This window comes from Psittacula echo (assembly GCF_963264785.1).
Source record: "Psittacula echo genome assembly, chromosome: 4".
NCBI lineage: Eukaryota > Metazoa > Chordata > Aves > Psittaciformes > Psittacidae > Psittacula > Psittacula echo.
In genome coordinates, this window is record NC_137738.1 from 93525891 (window position 1) to 93551354 (window position 25464).

The 25464-nt window shown below is 36.9% G+C and overlaps 1 protein-coding gene across 1 annotated transcript in view; it reads right to left on the reverse strand.

Moving 5' to 3' along the window:
- Window positions 1–2549: 2549 nt before the first annotated feature.
- Window positions 2550–25464, reverse strand: part of NOL10 (nucleolar protein 10) — a 55627-nt gene continuing 32712 nt past the window's right edge. Inside the window, exons 14-21 of the mRNA XM_080616506.1 lie at window positions 17793–17919; window positions 16043–16122; window positions 15748–15846; window positions 15022–15111; window positions 13182–13355; window positions 12541–12788; window positions 6962–7064; window positions 2550–3671 (exon numbers count right to left, since the gene is read on the reverse strand). Of these exons, the coding sequence (XP_080472632.1) occupies window positions 3552–3671; window positions 6962–7064; window positions 12541–12788; window positions 13182–13355; window positions 15022–15111; window positions 15748–15846; window positions 16043–16122; window positions 17793–17919 (1041 nt within the window). The 3' untranslated portion in view covers window positions 2550–3551. The remainder of the gene's footprint in view (window positions 3672–6961; window positions 7065–12540; window positions 12789–13181; window positions 13356–15021; window positions 15112–15747; window positions 15847–16042; window positions 16123–17792; window positions 17920–25464) is intronic.

Genomic DNA, 25464 nt, shown 5'->3' on the forward strand with positions numbered 1-25464 from the left:
TGCCACCCTGAGCTCCCTGCCTTCCCTCACAGAGCAGCCCACTCCTGCTGCTCCCCAATACCTCAGGAGCAAGGCTTGCAAGGAATATTCATCCCTATTTCAGAAGAAAGCTCTTGGGCTTGAATGTGTGCCAGGCAGCTGGGCACACACCACCAAGTATACCTCACCTGTATTCCAGAGCTATAGTGCTGGACACCCTGGAGAGCTATGCCTCACTGCTAGCAAAATACAAACACCGATCACTTCTTGTGACCAAAGTGAGCAATATACAAACACCACCACCCCCTTTCAGACATTTAATAGCCAGATCAAGGCTAGGAAATTGATTTTCCGCATGAAACTGATTCTAATCAGCTGGTGGTTCATGGGAAAAAGGAGCATGAGATTAAAAATTAGTTCAATTAATTTATGAGCTTTAAAATTACATACTAGCTTTCTGTCCTAGAGACATGCTGGGTATCCAATTTGCCTGCATTAGAGTAATGTGAGCCTCCTTCAGGAATGTATCTACAGCAGGAAAATACTTTTGGCACTGCAGACCCGCTCCTGTTTAATTCTCCCTGGTTCTTCAATTCTGCATCACTCACTGGTTATGTAGTAGAGCATGAATGCAGCTATAGCTATGATGGAGACAGCTTTGCCTCTTCTCCACCTTACACAAACACCCTACTCCACCACAGTCTCACACAAACCCTCAGCAATCCAGAGTTTCTTCCAATGAAGAAATTGTTGAAGAACTGTCCATTAGGCAGGTAGGTGTTCCTGGGCAAAGACAAGCAGACAAATTTACAACCCAGTCCAGTCAAGTTATGTTTACCATTCACAGATATTCAGATTCTTGGGCCAACTCTTACTGCTCTCATTCACAAATACTACCTGCGACTTCCAGTTTTCCAGGATTCTTCTGCATAATGACTAAGTACCTTCTATTTGTATTTCTATCTCTAATCAGCCTGATTCTAGCAAGATTATATATATATATATATATATATAAAAAATTTATATACATTGCACATAAAAATACAGCAAACTCACAGGCAAACCCTGCAGTGCTTTGGAAACCAAATGCAGTAGAGACTATCTTCAAACAACATAAGCTATGAAAAATACATCAAATCTGTCTTCCAGTTTCCATATTTGCTGCCTATAATATGCAAATCACAGTCACAAACCTACCTTTCCAGGCATCTCACAGGTGATGCATATTAAAACACTGTTTAAAGTGTATCCCAAATTCTTTTATGTGAAATAAACAGTGTGCTAAAGACAGTTTGCATGTGCCTTCTCTCAAACAGTACCATGTATATTCCTTTAACTATACAGGCTCCAACCCAAAAACATGATCAGTATTACCATGAGGTACTCCGTAAGTGCATGAAAAGCAAAACACTGACCTAAGCCAGTAAGAAGAATCTCAAAACAGAAGTACACTTCTAAGCTGAAACTTAACCATTTTAAACTTAGTTCACTGCTACCCTGCAGATCAACTGTGTCTTTTTGTACCGCTCTTGACAGCCAAGAGAATCACTGCTGAAATAAGGATGCCTTATACCATAAATGCACCTCTAATTCTTGATCAAACATAACGGGATTTAGGCCTACCCTGAGAAAGAACAAACTCCTCCCAATTCCTGTTCTTCTAGTGCCAATTCTGACCACCTCATCCCCAGTTCTCCCTGTATCAACCAGAATGGTGTCAAGTTTCCACCATTAATCTTTCCACACTCAATATAGCCACGCATATGAAGTGAACACACCTGCATTCCATGCAGATAATTTCTAAGAGATAACACAATGCTCCAGGGGAAAGATGTTGCACCAGTACAACTTTTAACTTGTCACTGTGCAAGGATTTGAACGGCTTGAATGTTATCAAAAGACAAGATTCCAAGAAGACGGACATACCCTGGAGCAATCACAACTGCATTACATTTTCTTAGTGGGTACAGAGAAGTAACTATGGTACCTGATACACAGTATGGGTGAGACTGACACAGGAATACTGGATAGTCCTGTGTTAAACAGAAAGCATAAGAAGCTTATGGTCAGTGCAGGAATTTGACAGCTAGAGGTAAAAAGCAGGCAATGAGACCCATCACTAAGTTGAATGCAAGGACAGAGAGGTGTTGGTTACAATTTATGTTTTAAAGATGAAAATACCAGGTGCAAAAGGCATTTTTAACTTGAAGGAAACCATATCATTAAAAAGGAACTAAAGCAGGTAAAATTAAATAAGGGAGAAGAGGAAAAAAAATTAACCATGTGACTGATTATTCTATTATCTAACACCCACCAAAAAAAAGCATCTGGTTATTAGAAACTAAGGTTTTTACTGAAGTAACTGCAAAAAGAATTTTTATGGCAAATACTGTCCAGGAGACCTGACCACACTGACAGCCTCTCTGGTTTATACAACAAAATACTTAACAACCTCCAAATCTCTTAAAAAGGCATAGTGCAATGCAGAGATTCACTGATCATTGCTGGATACAAAGCTCAGTTTCTTGGATTTAGCAAAAAAGACAATTTAAAAAGCCTTTTAAACAGCAATAAACAAAACTCCTTTAGGATCAAAGGTAAAAAATCATTTATTTTCTTAAGTGGTGAACTACTTATATAAATGATGGGTTGCAAGGTCAAAGTCAAGAAGCGATGCCGTACCCTGGTTAGCAACAAGTATGATTTGGGGAATCAGAAGAAGACATAGAAAAGATCTACCATTTTCTTAACATAGGTTCTAGCTTCTGAAGTTATTTAAATTAACTTTTTGAAGGATAGGAGGCTACTGGTATGGCCTTAATATGTTTATTATGTGAACATACATCACTTGGTCATGTTGAAACACAGCTGGCTTACCAAAATGTATTAAATCTGGTCCTAAGGATTCTGAGTAAAGGCAATATCCATGAAGCTTAACTTAATAAAACTATGTTTTCAAGAGTCCCCTTTGTACATTGGTGTGGCAAGACACGCTTCCTTATAGAGTGCCTTAGAAGAATCTGAACCAGGCATTCCCAATTGCCCTCTTGACAACCATTTGTACCTCTTCCTGGCTACTAAGGCAACCCAAGAAAGTAAAGCCAAAGTCAGTTTTTAAAAAACACAATTGTGTGTCATCCTTTTAGAACCATAAAAGAAAAATGTTGTGCCCTTTTAAAGGTAAGTTTTTAAGACAAAGCAACTTATCCTTGATCACACACAAAGATTTCAGAAAACAAAACCCCACAACTCTTAAGTTAAATAAAAACCAGGCAGCCTTGTTGTAAACATGAATTCTCATATAGAAAACATCTCGGGTTACAAAATAACCAGTTGCTGTTGATTTCTGCACAAATACAGTTCACACTGGAGTTTATAACAAACCATACCTGTAGTGTCCTCTATCAATGCTTTTACCTTCATAAACTTTCCCAATAATTAACACAGGGTTTCACAAGTTCTGGCTTTTGTGTTCATCAATGAACAAAATATAAATACATTGGTACAGTGTCCCAGTTTGAAAAAGTCCCCATTTCAAATAAAAACTAAGTTTCTTAAAAAGATAACATAAATCAATGAAACGGTCGTCCTCTTCCTCGTTTGCTCTTGAGATGACTAGCAGGGCGCCTAAGGGTTTTCCTCTCTTGACGATGTCTTTTCTCAGCTTCCTGCTGTTTCCTTTGCTGCTCTGACTGGAATATTAAAACAAAAATAGACTCAGGTTCTTATAAACCTACATATCACCTCATTGTTCAAGTATCTAGACATCAAGTCAGAATTCCATTAAGGAAATATGGATATGTTACTGTAAATGGGCCCATACTATCTTGTCTTAAACTTAATTCTGGGTGTCCCTAGGCATTATCATTCCAAGTAACTCAGAGCAACTATTTAAGACAAAGACAGCAAAAACCAGTGAATAAAATAATGCATTTCAGATGAAAACCAGTGTTTAACAGTAGACTGTAAAAATTACAGTCCAGATTTTAACATTTAGTGCCCTTAAGAAAGTAAAACACAATTTGAGCTATGCAGAATTTATCATTTAATGTCCCTAAGCAAGCAGAGCATAACTTGAGGCTATTCAGTACCCCCTTTGGTTAACTAGCATTCCCACATTTAATATTTGCACAAATGGATTTTAAAAAGACAGACCAGTTACTTAAATTTGCTGAAACCTACAAGTTTTCTAAAAAGTGTTCTTAGAATGATAAGCTGTATGCAATTCTAGAATGACTTGCCACATGAAAATAATTGTAAATCTCTGCTTCTGTGGCACATGCTCTACTAACATTTTTCCTCTTCATCAAAAACACGATGAAAGGGTTTCATTTACACACCACATAGATGAAGTGGCTCTTACAGCCATGAACTATTTTCTTTGAAAGACTAAGGCTTGTCTTCAAACTAAGCATAAACTGCAACTAGAGACATGACTAGCCAAGCTCAGGCAGCAACTAGAGCAATTTCAATAGCAGCACAGGATAACTGCATTCATAGTGTGACAGAAGAATTACTGAATATGTAGCTGCATCCCCACTGCACCTAATTCTATCAGTAGCAGTATTCATGCACCAGCCCATCTCTCCCTGAATCTTCCACTAAACCACCATTTAAACTTGAGCTCCAGATTTACATGCAGAGGCAGCATTTTGGCTGAGGCAAGATATGAACCAGGTCATTCTCTGTAGCAATAAGCCCATAATGGTATCTTGGTAGTAAAAGCTAATGGTCTCTAGACTTCATGGAATTTATTGACTCCTGTTTCACTGCAAGAATTTAAATATGTAACTAGTTTCTCCCTCCAGACTTCACTTGAAACAGTCTTGGGAAATCTTAATTTAAATGTTGACTCCTACCGCTACTGTATTGAAATTAAATGATTGTGATTTTATTTGAAGCTTTGTGGTTTGTTTTTGTGTATTTTGTTGGGTTTTTTTAATGTCCTCTATACCTCCTGAGTAGTATAAGTGCTTAGGTATAACAAAATAGCAGGGTTTCTAAAATATATATTTGCTATGATAAAGCATGCTGAAAATGCAAAACCAGGATACTACACCATACCAAAACCCCCTGAGAACTAAACTGGGAAATATCAATGACATTCTCATTGTTTGGTCTGTCAGTGGTTGGTGGGCATTCAGGAAGCTGGTAACATACTGCAGCTGCAGCAGCCAAGTTCAGTCCCAATTCCATTGACTTGCAAGTTTGAGTGATACCAATCCTATTGAAACACAATTCTCTCCCCTATTAAATCTTCCCACCTACTCCTAAACACACCTGTGCTTTAAGGAAATGGCACCACAAAGTGGAAGTTGATGATGAGAGCAACACTAAAACCCCCTTTTTGGACTGCCAACTTCATCTTTTCATCCTCTGAAAAGGAGTGTGAGAACAAGAGCATACTGCATAGCATTATCTCTTCCTAGCTGTCCCTGCTTCCCTGAGACTTAAGAATATATACACAGGGTCTGTTTATTTGAGAAAAAGACTGGTAAGTCTTATTTTGCTATTCTGTTGATAGGAGGAAAGATCTCCACTGTAGACGCATTATTTTTCTTTTAATTAAACTTTAAAAAGTGTTTTAATGCAAATGAGCACAATGTACACATTTCAATAAAGCAACATCAGTTAAAAAAAAAAATCAATATACGTTAGCAGCAAAATAATTTAAGACTTCAAAGCTATAGCGTATCTGATGGTATCAAGTAAAAATGGCATTCTGAAGCACCGCTGTATCTGTCTTCTCCCACCTTACTCCCAAATCTTCACAAAACTGTTAGTAAGAAGGTGATAGTTCATTGCTCATCACCAACTGCAAGAAACCTTGTGGCTTTGTGCTTTCTAAGTTAAAGCTACTATTAAACAAGGCTGTGCTTTCGAAGCCTGCAATGCCCATTTAATTAGCTGCAAGACACTAACGTATCAGTTACAGCAGTTAGTAAAATCCCCCGAACTGTTATCCTACACAGCACTGCAGAGGAATTCCACAGTCAATACGTTTTAAATTCCAGCAATAAAGGAATCAAAAGCATATGAAAAAGGATGTCTGCAAACAGAAAATAATCAGGTAAAACAGGTAAGATAGAAATAGTCCAATACATCTGGGTTATTTAATACTTTTTTTTTTCAGGCATACCCAATGTAAAATCAAATAACTACTTTTAGCCATTCTTTAGCAGCAGTTTTACTGATGAGAATAACATTTGACCACTGATAAGGAGAAACATACTACAGCATAGAGGTTTACCTGAAGAAAATCAGTTTTAACTCAAGTACATTTTGTCAGCTTAACATCAATTAATATCAGTCTTCTGGTTTTACATTGTGTCCCTTCCTCAGTTCTAAAGCAATTTTCTAACAAAAATCCTTAAGTGTTCTACATGCAATTAACTCTGCCTACACTACAAATTAATCACCTGTCTGTGATTTACAAAATTCCTTAGGATGGGAAATCAAAACCATTTAGGAAAGGCAGATAGGCAGCAGTCAATTACACACTTCCAGTGGAATTTGTCAAGTAGAACAGGACCAGAGCTCATTCTTGTGATCCGTTACACAAGTTCAATGACAAATGTAGTTAGGAGCTTTGTTTTTATCATGCTGAGGCCTAGCAACATTATCAACCAAGAGAAAGCCTGTTATCTATTGGACCTGCGATCAAGATCTGATCAGTCCTGGCACAGAAGTCAGGTAAGGTCACAAGCTTCTGATGGTATGTCTGCACATAAACTATTAGAAGATGGGAGCCATTATTTTCCACCAGAACATAAGATTTTATGAGTGCTGCCTGAGTTATAAGGATATAAACACACAGAATACTACCGGAGGCTTTCATTCTCTTGGCAAGAAGCAGAAGAGTTGGCAGCTTATAAAGAAACGAAGAGGGACATTTGTTTGACGGTTTTAAAGTTCCTGTTCTTTCATGCAAAAACTAAAGTTACTTGTGTATTATCTTAAAAAAATTACATATATAGCTTACCTTCTTTAATTTGAATGTTGCCTGTTTGCTGCCTACCGTGGTATCAGACACATTCAGCGTGCCAAGTTTTTCTTCAAGCTTTAAACGATCTCCAAGAGTTTTCCTGCAGAGAATAATTAACATTAGTCCCCATTCTTGTTATCTTTTTATTATAATAAAGACTGATAATGCAGTCAAAAGTAATCTCAATTTCTCTGAAATGCCAGAACTCTAAAAAATAAACATTCAGTAAACAGAAAATAGACAAGTTCAAATCATTCCCTCCAGATATTGCTTTCAGTAGAAACACTTCCAAAATTTATGTAAAACTCACTGGTTTTTCTGCTAAAAAAGCAACAGGACTCTAGTTGAGAAAGACACCATACCCTTCCATCGCCACAGTTCTCTACAAAATGTCAGAAAAAGTCAGGAATATTCAGCTGCACAGTAAGAGACATCTGCACCCCCGCCCCCCCCAAAAAAAAACAACCCCAAAGGCCTAGATATATACAATTTTCTTGAAATCTCATTATTTCTGAATTGCAAACACTTTTGAGGGAAGGAAATAATCTCAAATACATCACCACCAGATAAATCACTTCAGTGATGGAGACAAACGAGTCCAAATACAAATGACTGTTCAGACACTGCGCTTGCAATAGTCTAATGTAAACAGTTTTCTAAGTAAAAGAACATTGCAAAAAAGTGAATGTGATAAGACAGACCCTGACCCCAGAGAGCAGATACACATAAGCACATGCCTTCAAGCACGCTGTGCTTGTCCATTAGTTTCTGTAAACAACCTCGTACAGAACCTCTTCCTTGGGCATTGAAGTGTGGCATTTCTACAGAGGAGGAGGTAGTAGCTGTTGCGACCTAAACAGATACTGCTTTCAGCTCTCCTCCACTGGAGGATGTCCTACAAAGACAAGACACATGGACATGCCGCAGCTGCTCTAGGTTGCAAGCTGATATTTAGTATTACCATTGCTGAGTTCAGTTACATTGGGTTGTAAACTGGAACAGCTGAGGAGTGGAAATACGCCTTGTTCCCGCATAGCCTCCAGCATAGGGTGAGGCAGGCAGGCAGGCAGGGATGGTGCTGGCTTCAGCCAGCCTCCCAAAAGGCACCTGTGAGTCCTGACATGGCTTGTCCTCCCTTCTATAATGTGGGTGCTATGAGTACACAGTGCCACCTGAGAATATGGCATGGCCTGTAGGATCAGACAAACTCACTCCGCAATATGCTTAGAAAACATTCACTTAACTGTAAATGAAATTAGTTTCTGCAATTTGAGATGCTGCTATTGATGCTCTATGACATCTCTCTGAAAAGGGCTAAGACATATTTTTTGTACAAGTTTTAAAGTGGAAAACAAATCATCATGAAAATACAGATGACTAGCAGCCATCAAAGTTGATGGCATTTACTATGGATGAAGGGCTCATGGACTGTGGCCTATGCATGAAGCCTCTGAAGTCCACTGAATTTTGGTTAATGAGCCATTTTACGTAACAAAGACTTTTCAGATTAACAATAAAAAATTAATGTCAAGAATTACTTTATTTCTCATGACTAGGTACTTTGATTGTATTTTTTTTCTGTAGTACGTTTTTCATTCAGTACATGTAAAAACTTGTTCCCTCCGTGTGAATCAGGAAGACAAGCTAAGCCTTAGAGCTAACTATGGCAGAAGATCAGTCACTGACATTGTGGTGGGATTTCTACATTCAAGTGAAGTCCTATTTTCCTCCCCTTTGAAAGTGAACTGGAGAAATATGGCTACTACCCAGCAATTATTCAGCATGACTGCCTAGGTAATGCTTCAGTCAGGAGAAAAACTAAAATGAGTTGATATTAGCAAAGCACTGTGGGGTTCCTGTTTTACTGAACAAACACAGGTATGGCTGTATTTATCTGAAAATGTGCAGACCTCAAATGATAGTGAATTGCACACACTGATACACAACTAACCCAGCTGTTGTGTTTGTTTAAATCATTCACAACCAACTGATTCAAGGGATGCAGTAACACTGTTATTAAAAGCAACTTCCCCTGCCCTGCAGTATAAAACAAACAACAAAGTTGCCCAGGCACCTCTTCTTTTTCCTCATTATAAGGAGAGCAGCTTTTCAAGACTTTTCTTGCCGTTTTACTTTACCAATACCTAGGAATGTCAACTATGCTTTTGTTGGCTTTCTTGCCCATCTCTGAAGACATATACAGTGACTGTCATAGTTTATAAAGCATGACTACTGTAGTTTTTCATTTTGACATGCTCTAACTTCAATAACAAACGTTTAATGGAACATCAAGAAAATCAAAAGAGCTCTCAGCACACTGATAAATGCCCTTTCCTTTTCTGGATTCCTTTTAAGTCACTTTGCAAAGAACTTATGCAGTAAGTAAATAAAGCAAAGTTCTGCAGATTTTTATGTGCAAGCATTGGAGTGCAAAAAGGGAAAACGAAATGTAGATGGATTTGAGACAAGGAAGTTTTTATAACCATGAGTAAATTTTGTAGCTTTCCTGTGCAAAGAAATGCGTAGACTGTTGGCCTATGAAGAAATTTATAGTACGCACCAGTGCTTTAGAAGCTGGGCTTGGAGCCGTGCTGAGTCAGGAACATGTTGAAAGAAACACCCAGTTTTATATAAGTCATAAACTGTTTCCTCAGGTAGAACATTATACGATTAGAGAAAAAAAGAACACCTAGCCATTAAATGCATAGTGAAGGTATTAAGGTACTTAATTATATTGGTCACAAACCATCATTCCGTAACTTGGATAAATCAAATCAAAGACAAACATGCCAGCCTCACCAGATTGTACATGCCACTACAGTCTTTCCAATTTTCAGTACGTTACTTGAATTAATTATTTTTATGCTGACTACTTATCAGTGAATAAGGCCAGCTGAAAACATATTTCAGTATTTTCTTCATAAAATCCTAATATGTGAAAATGCTTTTTAACCAAACAAGTTAGCTCACCACGCAACGTAAGTCATTGTGATTACAGAACAATATATAAGAAACAGATACCAGCTGTTAATTTATACATCTTGTCTAAGAATTCGACAAATATCAAACTCCATACTGGAGTTTCTGGATGAGCATAAATGGTATCAGTGACTAGAGAGCTAACTACTTAGATAGAAACAAAAAACAACAATGAAAAGACAATTCAATGACAGCAAGTCAGAAAATCAGAAAGGATGTGATGCTGTCATATCCATTTTTTGGTCATCCTATTCCACCCTCAATTTTCTCTCCTTTCTCCTTATTCTTTTTCCCTTTTTTAACATTTTACATTACACTCCATCTGTGCATCTGCCACAGAGAGGGTATGTAACCTGAGCCTCCTAATTATGATTCTATTATTCCAGACATGAGGAAGATATTTTTTACAATGATGGTGGTAAAATGCCGGCACAGGCTGCTCAGAGGTGGTGGATGCCCAATCCCTGGAGACATTCAAGGCCAGGCTGGATGTTCTAAAGCAACCTGATCTAGTTGAAGATGTCCCTGCCCATGGCAGGGGGTTGGAACTAGATGACCTTTAAAAGTCCCTTCCAACTCAAACTACTCTATGATTCTATCCCACCTTGCAAAATATTCTGCAAAAAATTAGCATCAAATCTTATGACACATTCTCTTCTTCCTAAAAGCAGTCTCCTAGAAGTCTTTCTGTGGTTTATGTCATCATTGATATTCCTCCTTCCACGGGGCAGGTCTGTGGTATTTGCTTTCATTTTTCACAAGCTGAAGCAATGATTTTTCTTCCTCAGTACACCAGATGAAAGAATTTACTTTGACCTGTGTTACACTGTACTATTTTTTTTCCAAATGTTTCTCTTCCTTACATTTGTCTTGGCTTATTTACTTAACTTTCAGTATCCCTGTTCACATTTAAGCTTTCCACGTTCTGAACAAAATGAAACCTTAATATTTTTAATTGAGTGTCCTTGAGAATTTTCTTTTGAGGTCAGCAGCTGAATATGTGTAAAAAACTCAGTATGTGAGTAGGCTGCAGCCATACTGTCTTTTAGTGAAGCATTCCAATGGCAATGAGAATACAGTGTCATTTGACCAGTATCTTGTTCCTTTCAAGTCACTTGCTAATATGACTATAAATCTAAGTACCATGTAAAAAACTTCCTTAACCCACAATACTCTGACAGAGTGTCCAGTGTGGGTTTTCTCCTGACAAAAGTAAAAAATTGCTTCATCTTCTGGAAAAGAAAAATAATCACAAGTTGATGAAGAAATCTAAGAATGTTAAAGTTCAGTGTATGAATATATTCAATATGAAGAACAAAGAAAAACCTCTGTGTTAAAACACTTGCTGATAAAAACCAGCTAAGGAAAACAGGGGAATTAGTTCTGCAGAACCGCTATAAACCCCAATTTATAAAAACTACTACTTCTATTTAAAGAGGTACAAGATGGAAAACAGACTACTAGATTACTGTAAAAACATTGTCCCAGTAATCCTTAAAGACCATTTTACATTATGATTCCAGTTAAAATCTTGCACATTTAAGGGACAGGCTGAATTTTTATCAAATATTTCTCGACGTAACTCCAGAAAACTTCCATCACAAAACAACCAGGCTGTAGAGTTAGTCATTAGGGACATGAAGAAACAGCCCCATTATATATATATTATTCACTTCCTTTGACTGTATAATTTCATTCTAAGCAAAAATGTGATGGCTATTATGAGATCCACCTAGCCCAGCACTTGTTTCCAACATCAGTTCTGCTCTGCACCCAGAACGCTGCAAGATCTTTGAAACTATTGTGTTTCAAATTTTCAGTATTAGTGTCTACACTCCAAATAATAAAAGGCTATTAAATCTCATCTTCCAAAGGGCTACAAAAAATATCAGTGAAATTTTCAGGCATTAAGCACTTCAAAGTGCTCTAGTTTGACATACTCAAAGCCAAGTCCTTTAGTATGACATACTGTATACAGTACCCAATTACTTTAGTTGATCATCAATTCAAGGAACCCCAAATTAAAAAACAAAACAACAAAACCAAATCTGATTTTTTGTATCGCAAAAAGGAAACCAGAAATAGTAAGGCCTGACAATGTAAGGCCAGCATCGCTTTTTGGAAGTTTCTGGATGTCATACAAATACTCAGATAAAACATTTTAATTTTTTTACCACCTTGATTTTCCCCTCAAAAATAGTGACCAGTGATGCAGTATTTTACGTCTTTTTGGAGGGACAGACGAGAAACATCCACACTGTCAACCTCATACTCACATGGTGCAGAAATATAACCAAGTCTCACAGTGTTTTTTGTGAGAGTAGCAGTTTACCAACACGGACTAAGGGATCCCCAAATCTGGCTCAGAATATTAATCTCTTACTCATCTGTGTCTCTGCCATATTTCAAACATTGTGTTTGTTTAACCACAAAACAAAGCTTTCAACAACTATGATGCTTTAAGTTATACCCTTGAGTCGCCAGATGTGGCATTAATAGCTAGCACCTCCAAGCCAAAAATGCCACTGGCCTGCACTGTAGAGAAATACTTGAGTATCTTCCACCCCCAGCTATTAAAATAGGAACATTAGTCTTACTTCATTAATTTTTGTTTTTTGGCAGAGTCTTTGAAGCTTCTGAATTCCTCTCCTTCTTTAATCTCAAAAAACTGAGGTTTCAGTAATGTTTGCTGATCTTCCTTGAGCCTTTCCTGCCGCTTTACTTTTTCCTCTTGGCGTAAAAGCTTGCGCTGTTTCCTGACCTCTTCAACCCAGCCTTTTTCATCATCTGAACTCTCAGAACTTTCTGCATCACTTGCTTTTCCTTCTGGTTCTTCCTCCTCTTCCTGCAGACAAAAATAGTATAAAATAACAAATCATCAACTAATTTTCTTTTCAAACCATTCCTGCAATTAGAGTACGTGACAGCTTTTACATAGATACAGCTGAAGAGAACTAACATTTGAAGTAAAGAACAGCAAACTAAGCAGAAGATAATTATAAATTTGTTTCCACATACATATTTTACGTTTTTCAAACCTACATTCATGTAGACACAATACTGTTCACATCTAAAAAATTGGACGACATTATAAATTACACTTAATTACCATAGCTGTTAAGATATTCTTGCATTGCCTTTGTCTTCTTTCTAAGGTGAAAGATCTGAATACTTGAAACAAAGGGAAAAACCATCATACTATGGATTTTTTTTCTAATCCAAATGGAAAATATTTTACCTGTCCCTGTGCTTCCAGTTCCTCCAACATCTTTAGTTTCCTCTTTCTTTTCTCACTTATTTTAGAAACAAGTGGGTTAAGTAGCCTAAATTCTTCACTCTGCTCATCCACCTGGAAATCTGGATTCTCAAACATGACCTTAAAACGATCATCTTTCAGAAGACTAGGCAGATTCTAGAAAAGCAGCAAAGCATGAATAAGTTATAAAATTCTGAAACACACATTGGTAAAATAAGTAACACCTTTTTAATTAAACATAACTCAAAGCCACTATTTGAAATGCCAGTTTCTTTATGCTTCCAGGTCACATAAAGATCAAGATTTATGCTTATTATATTTTATTACATAAATATCATTCAAAGCTACCTCTAAGCAAGTCTTTTTAAATGCACACGATAGACACCTTAAGTACACAATTACTAATATTTTTGAATTAATGTTTCTCATACATTCAGCCAGCTAGTCTGGAGACATGTTTATATCTATTGACTAATCAGAAGTACCTCCAAGGCAAATACCCTGTCTGACAGGCATGATTCTACAACATGTGCAACAACTTATCAGGGTAAACATGTCTTTATGCAATGCTACTACTGTTTTACTGAAAATAAGAAGGTTTCCATACATCTTACATTTTTTTCTTCACTGCCCTCGCATACAGAATGGAAAAGGCAGTTTCATTCACGTCAAAATAAAATGAACTCAGTATAAATTATGCTACTGTTGAATCAGAAGCAGCTCAAGCTACACCTTCAGCTTACGTAAATACCTCTTGTCATCATTTTAAAATCATTGAGTACATAGCTTTTTACTATAAAAAGCTGATCTTTCAACATTGCCAAACTTATACCGGCACATTCATTCCACCCCAGCATTAAACTTTCAGTGTTACCTAAGAAGGGGGGGGGCGGTGGGGAGAGAAGATACAGACAAAAATAAAATCTTCTTCCTAAGACTCGAATGCCATTTCAGAAAAATAACTAGAACGTGCATCTTTAAGTATACTTTGTTAGTCTGCTTCGTAACACAATCTGTATGTACTCCTAAATGCATCAGCCCCCAGTTATTGAACTCCTATTTCCATTGTAAACTGGCTTATACTGTCTGCATTTAACGTTTTACCACCACCTACTTCTTCAGTAGTTAATGCTTCCAATCAGCTATAACACACAGGATTTCATTAGACGCCACACGAAGCTAATGCCTGCCTTACATGTATGCTATATTCCTGTGGGAATGAACACCTATGAAGTGCTACCCACAGAAAGCTCCCCCCCCACTAGATATTAAACATTAACTCATTTTTTGACTTCAGACTTCAGTTAAGACAAAAATGGATTATTTTCAAGATCAGGAAGAATTCCTGGTGCACAAGAGCAAATAATTTTGGCTATATTTGTTAACCAGGTACACAAAGGCAATTTATTCTTCCAATAACATCTGTTTTGTCATGGTCAGCACCAAAATACCACCAAATGCAAACAGGTCTTTTTCAATTAACTTTGGTCAACACTCATTGTTGTCTGCATTTAGCAGAGTCCTACAAGGCCCTTACCTTCACAGTGAGTATTTCATAATTTTAAGCTTTAGGTTACTACATGGCCTTTTTGGTGCTGCAGCTACTGCAAAATTCGCCTTGAAGCCACCCACTAGAATAAGTTATATGTGAGAAACAGAGACAAAGGAATTTTGAATGTCTGGCCACATAACAGCAGAAAAAAAACCCCCACAAACCCAACAACAAAAAACCTCAATACTGTAAGCATTATATATATATATATAATATATATAATATAGATATATGCCCCCAGTTACAGAAGTCCCCAAAACAAATGCTCACCTTCTGTTTCCTTTTTCTAGTAGCCTGTTGCTCTTCTCCTTCTTCTTCAATGAGTTTGAGTGCAAGCTCTTTATTGACTTTCGGAAGTTTCTAAAAGCAATTAATTAGTTAATTAGTCTTTTACACATACTTTACATTCCTAAGTGTGGTGAGGAGAGAATTCTTACTCATTCTTGTAACTCTTTCAGGAAAGCTCCAAGACTGGTTCCAAATATTTCTATGTACTATTAAAGCAATAGTACTTGGGGAAAATTTAAGCGGAACTACTTTATAATTTTTAACCTGTAATGCATCAAGAGCTTAAAAGTACCTTAAAAGAAATTATTTCTTCTTGTATGTTGAGCAAATTCAATCTACAAAGCTACTAGTTGTAAAAACAATATTGTTTTTATATACCTCTTTCCAGAGTATTATGTTTTAATGACTTAAGTAATTTAGTTTAATGACAGAAGTAGAAACTGCAAATTTCACCAGTGGGTTATCTGCTCAAATGGCAAATGTCATGAGAGCTACTTTTTTACACTTGGTATCTATATTTTTAATTTGTGGGTATCACACACACGAGAACTACACAGCTCCATTCAAAAGGTTCTATAAATTATTTTGTGTCTCTGATGATATACAGAATCAAATCCTACGTCATTACATCTCTGAGATATTCTTAAGAGTGTATTACTTTTTATGACTAGTTTTCCCAGAAGTACTGTCACTGCTTAAAGTATTTACCTTTAGTTGAACTCTCTGTGCACGTGTTTCTTCTATCTTCTGCCTTATTTTCTCTCTTCTGTATTCTTCATAGGCAAAAGGATTGGCCATCATTTTTGCCTTTGAACAAGCAGGAGAAAGCAAAAAGAAAATACCTTTAATACAGGACACAGCCCATTATTTGGAGAAAAAACCCAACCAACCAACCATCACAAAATCCACAAAAAAACCCAAACAGAAAACCGAACCAAACAAAACCCCAACACACAGATTTTATTGCTAAGAATGAAAACTGACACGGATGAGCCTTCTTTACCTTATGATAAAGTCTTATGTCCATGAAAAAGCCATGCATATAGGCTCTGAGCAATGATGATCCAATGAGATGAGTAAGGCCTAGGGGAAAAAAAGTTACAGAGAATTTCAAACAGCTTTCATATTTACAGAACTCCTGTTCCAAGCCAGGCACTTCACTTACCTGACTCAAGACAAACAAAAAGTGCCAACACATCAGTCTAACAGTCACATCCATTACATCAAAACTAAGTAAAAATGCAAAAAGACAAACCAAAACAGAAAAAAACCAGCTCCCCACAGTTTGGCCGGCAAATTTGAGCTGCTTCAGAGCCACAAAAATCCATTTTTCTTGCCATAACATATATTACTGTGCACTTTTAAAAACGCCCACATGCTTTCCATTCCGTAACAGTTTAGAAAGGAAAATTCAAGAGGATTTTTTTTTTTAAAGCCCATAGATGTTTGACAATCACTTTTCTAGTGTGGTATAGAGATGTTTTTAATTAAAGTATTTTGCCTTTTGTAACTTTCCTTGAAGAAACAACATGTTGAAAAAAAACATGTCATAAAAGTGTCACGCTAAGCCCTAACCTACGTAAGAATGAATACTTAAGAGTTCTCTCATTTTCTTTCCCTGTATCATCACCAAATTCCAAGTCTGAGAAAAAGAAAAGGTTTTAATAGCAAAATATCCTCCACAACCCCCAAATCTTCAGAAATTAAGAATTAACAAACTTCTTCCAGAACACTAAATAGCAAAAAAATGGAAAGAAACCACTGTATGCCTCAGAAAGAAAAGTTTTTGCTAAAATTTTAATTGTTTCCAGGAAATAATCTTTCTCCATATTCCAAAATATGAGTACTCCAGCTAATGGCCAATAATACAAAGAAACCCTGACATATGAAATATACAATATCCCTCAGGCTGGTTCTTCATTTGAGAGCTTAAATTTATGGCAAAATAAATTTGACTAAGTTATAGTGAATTTAAAGCAGATAAGTATTCCAAGTCAAGTCTCTGTAGATAATACTACATTGCTTTATTCTGTTACAATTTGGATAGGGGTCTGAGGGCTACATACAGATCACCTGCTTTAGGATAGTAACACTGAAGATGCAGGTCCTTTGTATGACCTCCTCCTTTTATGGCTTTCTGCAAGGCCAAACCCAACTCCCATATCCAAAGGCAAATTAGTTAAACTGTATCAAAACACTGCAAATAAAATATGTAATGGACAGAAAAAGGTCTAACTGGCTTGAGAGAAGCATGCTTGCCTTCTCTGCTATGTCATTCTCAGCATTCCAATTCCATGAACTTGTGCTTCTATTAGCCCCAGAATGATTTGTATTTTCTGGAAATTACTACATTCAAATAGGGTAGCCTTTGGCAGATTTTGCTGTGAGTTCCAACATCCTATTTGAGCACCTTGAAAATACATTGAAAACTAGATCAACTTCTCTTCCTGTGCCTTCCATTTAGTGTCTGAAAGCACACACAACAGATTCCAAAATACATTAAATCAGTCAATTATCATCTAGATATTTGCAACACGAATATCTAATGATGCACTGGTTAGGAACCAAAGAACACGAATCGAACAAGAATCCATCAGTCTGGGATATGACTAACCAAGAAGACTAGAGGAAACTTCTGCCAGTGAAATTTCTAACAGTCTTCATACATCACATCAGAATTACAAAACTTGCATGTGAGAGTAATTAAAAACTGAACAAAGAAGCCACCTAAAGAGGATGTTCAACTGCTTTACCTAAGTTTTCAAGGTCTTTTCTGGTGACGAATTTGTAATCATCATAAACTGTGCTCTCTGGATTCTCTTCCAGTTCTTCAGTCAAGTTGTCCAAGAAAGAACACCATTTTGGGGCAGGTCCTAAAACCTGTGGATATTATGGAAAGTTAGAGCTGTATATTCTTACCAAAAAAACCCTACATTTAGGGTCCCAACTACTGCGCTATAATGGATTAACAAAGGAACCCCTCTGAAATCAAGCAGACCTTAAGAGCAACAGCAATTAGAGAACACAATTAAACCCATTGCTTGCAGTACCAGTAATGAGTACTATCGATTATGTAACTGTTATTTTCATTTAGGTCATTTATTTCAGACCAACTATCTAGAGTTTCAAGTTGTCCCAGTCTAATTGATTAATTTATTAAAAGCTCAGAGCCAGACATTATGAGCTAATGCCACTAGATAGCAACTAATCTGTACAGCACTGTTGGATCTTGAACTCATTAGGTTCACTATGCAACCATGTTAAAACCTATTCTGCCCTATTGATTTTAATTAAAACACTACAGATATATTTAACGTATTTTTATTCAAGGATAAACCCAGACTGTATGAACAGATAACGGGAAGTATTTTAAAACTTGCATATTTCCACCATGAGGCAAATTGTTTATTTGAACAATATTACATTGCACTATCAATGTACTTTTCCATGCAAGTTTCCTCCAACTTCCCAAGTTAACAAATTAGCTCTCTTCACTTTTCCCTCCTGCTGTTCTGATTGAAATTCCTCTCTATCCTGCTCCATGCATCCATACTCAACTGTTCCAAAACTATTATTTCAGTAGGTGGGTTAGCTGAATGGAAAAATCCAACACTACTTTTTTTCCTTTCTATAGCAAATCAGCTGACATTTTAGAACATAAAGTGGCAAACTCCTAAAGCTACACTTTTAATGAGGCTTCTGATTTGTTTGCTAAATATTCACATTAAAAACTCTGCAGTCAACACGACCATAAGAATTGTTGTGATTCAAGAGAACCATTTTAAGATCCTATTTGATTACGGAAAAAAGTAGAAATAATTTTATGTCTATAAAATACATATAGTTTGCTTTAACATGATAGTGTGGTAACAGTATGAGATAATGTTCATTAACAAAAAAAAAAAAAAAGTCTTACTTGTAAAGTTATAACTACACACAAAAAGTTATACATTTCTAAACCACAATATTCTAGACAGTAAAACTCCACATGATCAGATTATATTCCCGACCACTATCGTCACTGTACCAAGTATGATTTATCTGTAAGATTTCAGCTCTAGCTAAGAACTGTAAAACTCCAAATGAAAAAAAATAATACTTTTTAAACAGTGCTGCATATTTTACTCCAACTAGGAAGAGCTTCCAAGGAAAGACCTGAGATGTCACTAAGAGGAAGGCTTTTGCCTACACAATGATTAACCAAATCCCCATGTCTGCTCCAGTAATACTCAGCTTAAACACTATATAACAGTGATTTCTTGCCAACATTGCAGAAGCTTTTGTCTCTACCCAGATTTTAATTTTTTCAGTTATTCCTCAAAAACAATGTCTTCAAATCTGAATGCCATATTTTTATATTAATATAAGAAAGCAATTTAGGTATATTATATGTACCACTGGGTTTCATGCCATTCAAGAAACCCGTTATCTGGGCTTCATTACCAGATCAAAGCATGACTGGGGTGGAAAAATCTTCTCTAAAATTTACCTATAGTTTTGTTTGCAATTAAACAAGTTGCTTATTAACTAGGAAAAAAAAAAAAAACACCAAAAAAGAAAAAACCCAAAACAACTTCTCTTGCAATCAAATTCAAGTACAACTTCTCTGCTGAAGATTATTAGAAATGAGATTAAAGAATCCTTGAGTCACATCCATTCCCATTAAATACAAAGTTCCCCTTCATTCCACCCTCCTGACACATCATGTAAAGATCTCTATCATTTCAATGAAACTTTTTCATCACTTCCATGTCTACAACACGATCTGCTCAAACCTTACAAAGCCCACATTATTCGTTAGAACTCAGGCCTCTCCAATCAGTTAGGGTAATCCCCCAATGGTATCTTGACTGGTATAAATCTCTGAACAAGTAACTAAAGCAGAAGTCTCAGAAAAAAAGGAAACCAGTTCATCTGCTCTTCAGCTGTAGCTCCACTCACTGTACTCAAAACTGGTATCAAGAGTAAAACCTTTCATGGCACAAAGCCAAAAGACCCTACTATTCATTATAATCTGCCAAGTGAGTAGAATGATCAGAACACAGAAAACAAGGAGAGGGAAATGAGATAATTAATGGAAAAAAGCAGTGGCAGGATACCAGGAAAACATTGAAAGTCCAACCATTATTCAAATTTCGCATGCAAACTGACAAAAAGCAAAACCCCGCTGAGATGCCTGTGTATGCTTTATTGCCTTATTTCCCTCTCTCCCACCCTACTGAAACCACCTGCCTACCTATTCAAGGACACCTGAGGAGTTTTGCTTCAAATATTTAAATGGAACATTTTTAACAAAGTTTAGGCAGAAATTTAAGAATAGAAAAGGCAAATAATACCAACCATGACAAAAAATATAAACAAGAAATATCCTTCTGTTGCAATCATGGAATCATCTAGGTTGGAAAGACCTTTAAGATCATCAATAGTAATTCTTCACAGAATTTAATTGCTACTGCATTTTAACTGCAAAGTCTAATGTTCCTCTCTTATCCCCTGTCAACCAACAGACATGCCAGGATGGCACCACTCTGAAATGCCAGGCTCTGCCACTCATGTACCCAGATACATGTGGAACAGTTCAGAGGGCTGCTTACATTGTGTCACCAATGACGAAGCAGTTCGGTGATGCCAGCCTGTCCCCCAGCAGTCCATATGGGTTTCCATACAGCACGACTGGGACTCCCCAGAGATATTGCCACCACCTCAGCCTGGTATGCAGCCCCCACCAAAACCACAAGAAAAGCCACCAAACTGTGGAGCTTACGTAGACTAATTAACAGAGTTGTCAATTTAGACTGGGAATATACAACTCCCACCACATCTAGGGGACAAAAATGCACTGGAATTCACAGCAAGGATAAGGAAATGTTACCAAGGTAGGTAATCACACGCAACTAAACTGACAGACCTCATTTTCACAATATTTATGATATACCAAATAAGTTTCTCTGCAAGCTTTAAAAAAGCTGCACACAGCTAATGGGAAAATCATTACGAAATGAGTGCACAACTACACTTGGTTTTCACTCAAATATTTCTTAGGATAGGAAAACCAGACATCATCACCACCATTTTTGCTATTTTCATTATTCTCCTATTTTCAGTAGGAAAATCATCTCTTGGAGACAATTTCTGCCAACTGCTGGTGGAAGCTAAGATGATCATCTGAAAATATTTTTGCCTATCCAGAGAGGAGCCTCACCTGCGGGCAGGGCAATGCTGGCAGCGAGCAGGGTGGCCTGCCATTGCTCCCCTCCAAGCACTCTCCTCCTTAATCCATCGGAAATAGCAAGAGGTGACCGAAATGGAGTTATTCCACCACCACCCTGCAAGCATCAGCAACGGCTGGGTCACGCCAGGCAGCAGATGAGCACAGCCCTCTCCTCCACACAGGTACCTCTCCATTGCGTTTTGTGTCTTATACCAACCACAAGATGTGGACTTCATAATTATTAGTATTGTGCCATCTAATGACAGGGTTTTTTTAGTACATATTAGAATGTTTTAACTTCAGACACAGTAAACAAAATATGATGAGTATCTAGCATGGAACTGAGGAGAGAAAAATGCAAGGCCAAACTGTTCAAGAAAAGGAAGATAAAAATATTAACGGAAAAATATTTTTTTTAATATTATAAAATAAGTTCAAAAAACACAGGCCTTTGTATTCTATTTTACAAGATGTTTAACTTAATAGTCTTGTAGAACCACAATTCTTACATGGTGCACCTCTGCCTAACTCCTGAGCACTTCTGTAGAAAATACTATGCTGTCATCAGTCTGTAATTCCCCTGAAATTAATCAACACTAGGAAAGAGTAGGTATCATTCCCAACCCACAACAGATGTTCCTTATCTTCGATCTGGAACAGCAGAGAGCAATTGTATGCTTTTAAATACACTCAACATGACAGCCAGCTCCACAGAGCCCTTAGAGCCACAGAAAAACTGGTCCAATCCCAACGAGTATTAAACATATTCAACAACTCAAAAGATGCCCAAGATGCATAGAGACTTTCAGAGTCAGACATCATGAAATTTAAATTAAGCGACTTTCAATACACCTACAGGTGAGTATTAGTAAGTATATTTTTGAAGGTTTCGGCAGCCAGTCCTACATGAGTGAACTGAATAGCTGATCTTCTCAGGGAGTCAAAACAGGTTCCAAAATGTATTTTCCAGGACGTTAAATAGTAAGTCCCTGGAATATTTCATACAAGGCAGTGATCAGCTCTTCAGTTTAAGTAAGTTTAACTTTTCAACTGTAAATAAGGAGTTAAAACATATGAAGACTCAACCAGCAGAAACTCCTCCCAACCTTTACTGATGCATTTTAGCAATCAAAAACATACAAAATGCCTCACAGACAGCATAAATCAGATTTGAAAACAATTAACTAGAATTTGCTAAATTTACACTGCCTGACTTGCCTCTAGAAGACTAACTTAATGTCCGTGGACATCATTCAACAGAACACTTCCAGAGGCTTTGGAAAGCAGAAGTATTAACTGCCGTGGCTGTACAAGAGAGTAACGAGCAGTTTCACAGAAACTTCAGTTTCACAAAAATTAGTACTGTGATGACACATCATACCATAGCACAGTAACACAGCTAATAACAAGTAAGTATGAAAATACACACTGCATCATTGCTCTTTCAAAATGCATTTTAGAAGTTAAACCTTCTTTCAAAAAAAATTCAAATTGTTTGTTGTGGGACCTTCTATGGATTTAGACTGTAAGACCTTTACCAGGTAGCAGAAATGTACTAGCAAAATCATTCCCTGCTATACTATTTGGGTAATGTTGATTACAACAAAAATAGCATATTTCAAGGCCTTCAGAGTTCTGGATACAGTATATTGCATAAAATTACTAAGATAAGAACTTTAACAACTGTAAGGCAAGACAGAAACTAGCTAATGAGAAAGATTTTATGTCAAAAGCTGTGCTGCTGTACAGAAAGCAGGTTATAAGTGAAGCTCCAAGGATTATTCTATTAAATGTTTACAGTAAGGACTGCCATCATACATAGTAGGAAAACACCTATAAAATCTGCTGATGACAAACTGTCACACAAAAAGGGTCAAAATCTCTCAGGGAAAAAAGCTACGCTGAAAACAAAGATTCTGGAAATTGGATGAAATGTATAGCCAATAGCTATTAGCTGTAAAAAAGAGGAGAAAAAGATACTAACTGTATACAGTATATATAACTATACGATACTCAAGGCAATAAAACAGTCATAGAAGGCCACTGTATTAATATAGAATAGGAATAATAACTCAGTGGAGACATCTTGTACAACTCCATGCAACAACATGAATGCACACTGTAGCATGTACATTTTGTTTGCGGGTTTTTGCTTACTTGTTTTTTAATCAAATGGTACAACAAAAAAGCATTTTAAAGTTTAAACAGGACACATTTGCTGGAGAAAGCAAACGCACATCTACACATGCATGTTCTCAGCTTCAATCAGCACAGAAGAAAGGAGATTACAGAAGGTCTAATGAGAGAGAAGAAAAAAAACCGGGTGATCCCTGGGGTGTGGGCAGTGATTGAAATGTGCAATTGCATTTTAAAGGTAATTAGCTCCCTAATTGCATAGCCAAGTTTAATTAATGCAATTACATGAGTAATTAATTACTATTCATTTTAAGAGTACTGTTTTCAATGTTTTGTTCTTTAATTTTAAGAATTAGACAGATCTCAATATGTAGTAACTTTGAAAAGTTTCCATCTATATGCATTGAAAAAGCAAGAGAAGAAAGAGCACTTTGTTAACAGTCAAGTGCAATTGGTAACTCTCAAAAAATCAGATGGATTATTTCTAACTTGTAGACATGAAAAGCTGCAGGTCCCCATTCCTGTTTTTATGCTTTTGGGCTTCAGTCATACCCAGCCCAAGAGCTTCAGAGAGCCCAGGAGATTAACCTGTGTCAGAAAGGAGCCTTGGGATCACATTACCTTGTTATGTTTTTATCCACCATGTTTCCATATACAGTGTTTCCCTTAGCAACCAACATGCTCCCAACAATTTGTGATTTTGAATTTTATTCTGTCATTCTTTTTTAATCTACTTTCTTCCCATGAACACTCCACAATCAACTCCAATTGCACCCTGTTAATCTCATGAGTAATTCCATTTAACGTACTGAATACAATTCTTTAATTCCCTAAATTAAATGGGTTTTGGGAATAAACTCCGAGTACATCTCTCATTTTCATTTTTCATAATTTCATGCTTTCATTCACTCTACATGATATGGTGTAGATTTCATGTTTTTATGGCCATCAAGTACAGCTATGGCCAGGAGAGACTGAATAGCACATTTTTCCTTTTCAGCATACTACTGACAACAGCACTGCATTTGGTTTTAAGCCCACACACTCATAAATTTTACTGAACTATACAATGAATTGGCTCTCTTATCCTAACTCCAGCACATCCAGACATTTTTGGCAGATTCATCAATCAGAGAGGTTGGTTTTCCTACCTTTCACTATGCTATGGCAGGTGCCAAATCAACAATGCAGAGGCTTTACTCTTCAGAAAGCATGTTGAAGGAAATGTTGCTTTTAAGATCTTCCCAGTGTTAAACAAAAACTGCTGCAAGAACTTGCACACATCTAGGAATGAGATACTAAATCTTTCAGCCCTGGTAGTTATCAGATAGTAAGTACTTCCAGCTCTGGTAGTTATCAGATAGTACTTCTTTTTCTAATCCTAAACAGTTTTGCTTTATAGTGTGCTTTGGAGTTTTTTCATCTCATACTCTGGTCTGACAGGTATTACAGTCCATTAACTAGTCACAGGTCTGCTCTCACTGTTTTGTCTTGATAAAACCATCATCTTTCAAAGGAGGCAATGGTGTAGTTGCTACTGCTCATAATGTTGGGGAAAAATGCCTCCAAAAAAGTAACAGCAAATAACTTTATAGTAATGAAAGTTACTCCTTAGAATTGTAAATAAGGTTAGCAGAATAGTTCTCTTCCTCACAAAGACAGGAAGAAAATGGGACACTTTTCATGTCATCTGTAACTTACCGGTCATGGCATTAAGAGTAAGGAGTCCGATGCTTACACTATAGTCCCTATCATGTTCTGACATGCTAACATACATAAAAGATAAACACTTGTCACTATTATTACGGATCTTTTAATTTATCAGACTCCCTACACATTTTAGATCTTTAGATAACTGGAGCTGAGACAATCTGAGCTCAAAAAAATAGACAGAAACTGGAAGTAGGAGCCACTATTTTCACATTAAGTCAACTCATCAAATGACGCTCAAGAAGTAGGAAGAGAGTGGCTTCTCGAAGCATGTTTCAATCATAACCTGCTTCAAGCACTTTCCTGTAAATATAAGCTGGACATAAATTAGAAGTTCCTGAAAGCCTATTCTCACATAGCAGCTTCTA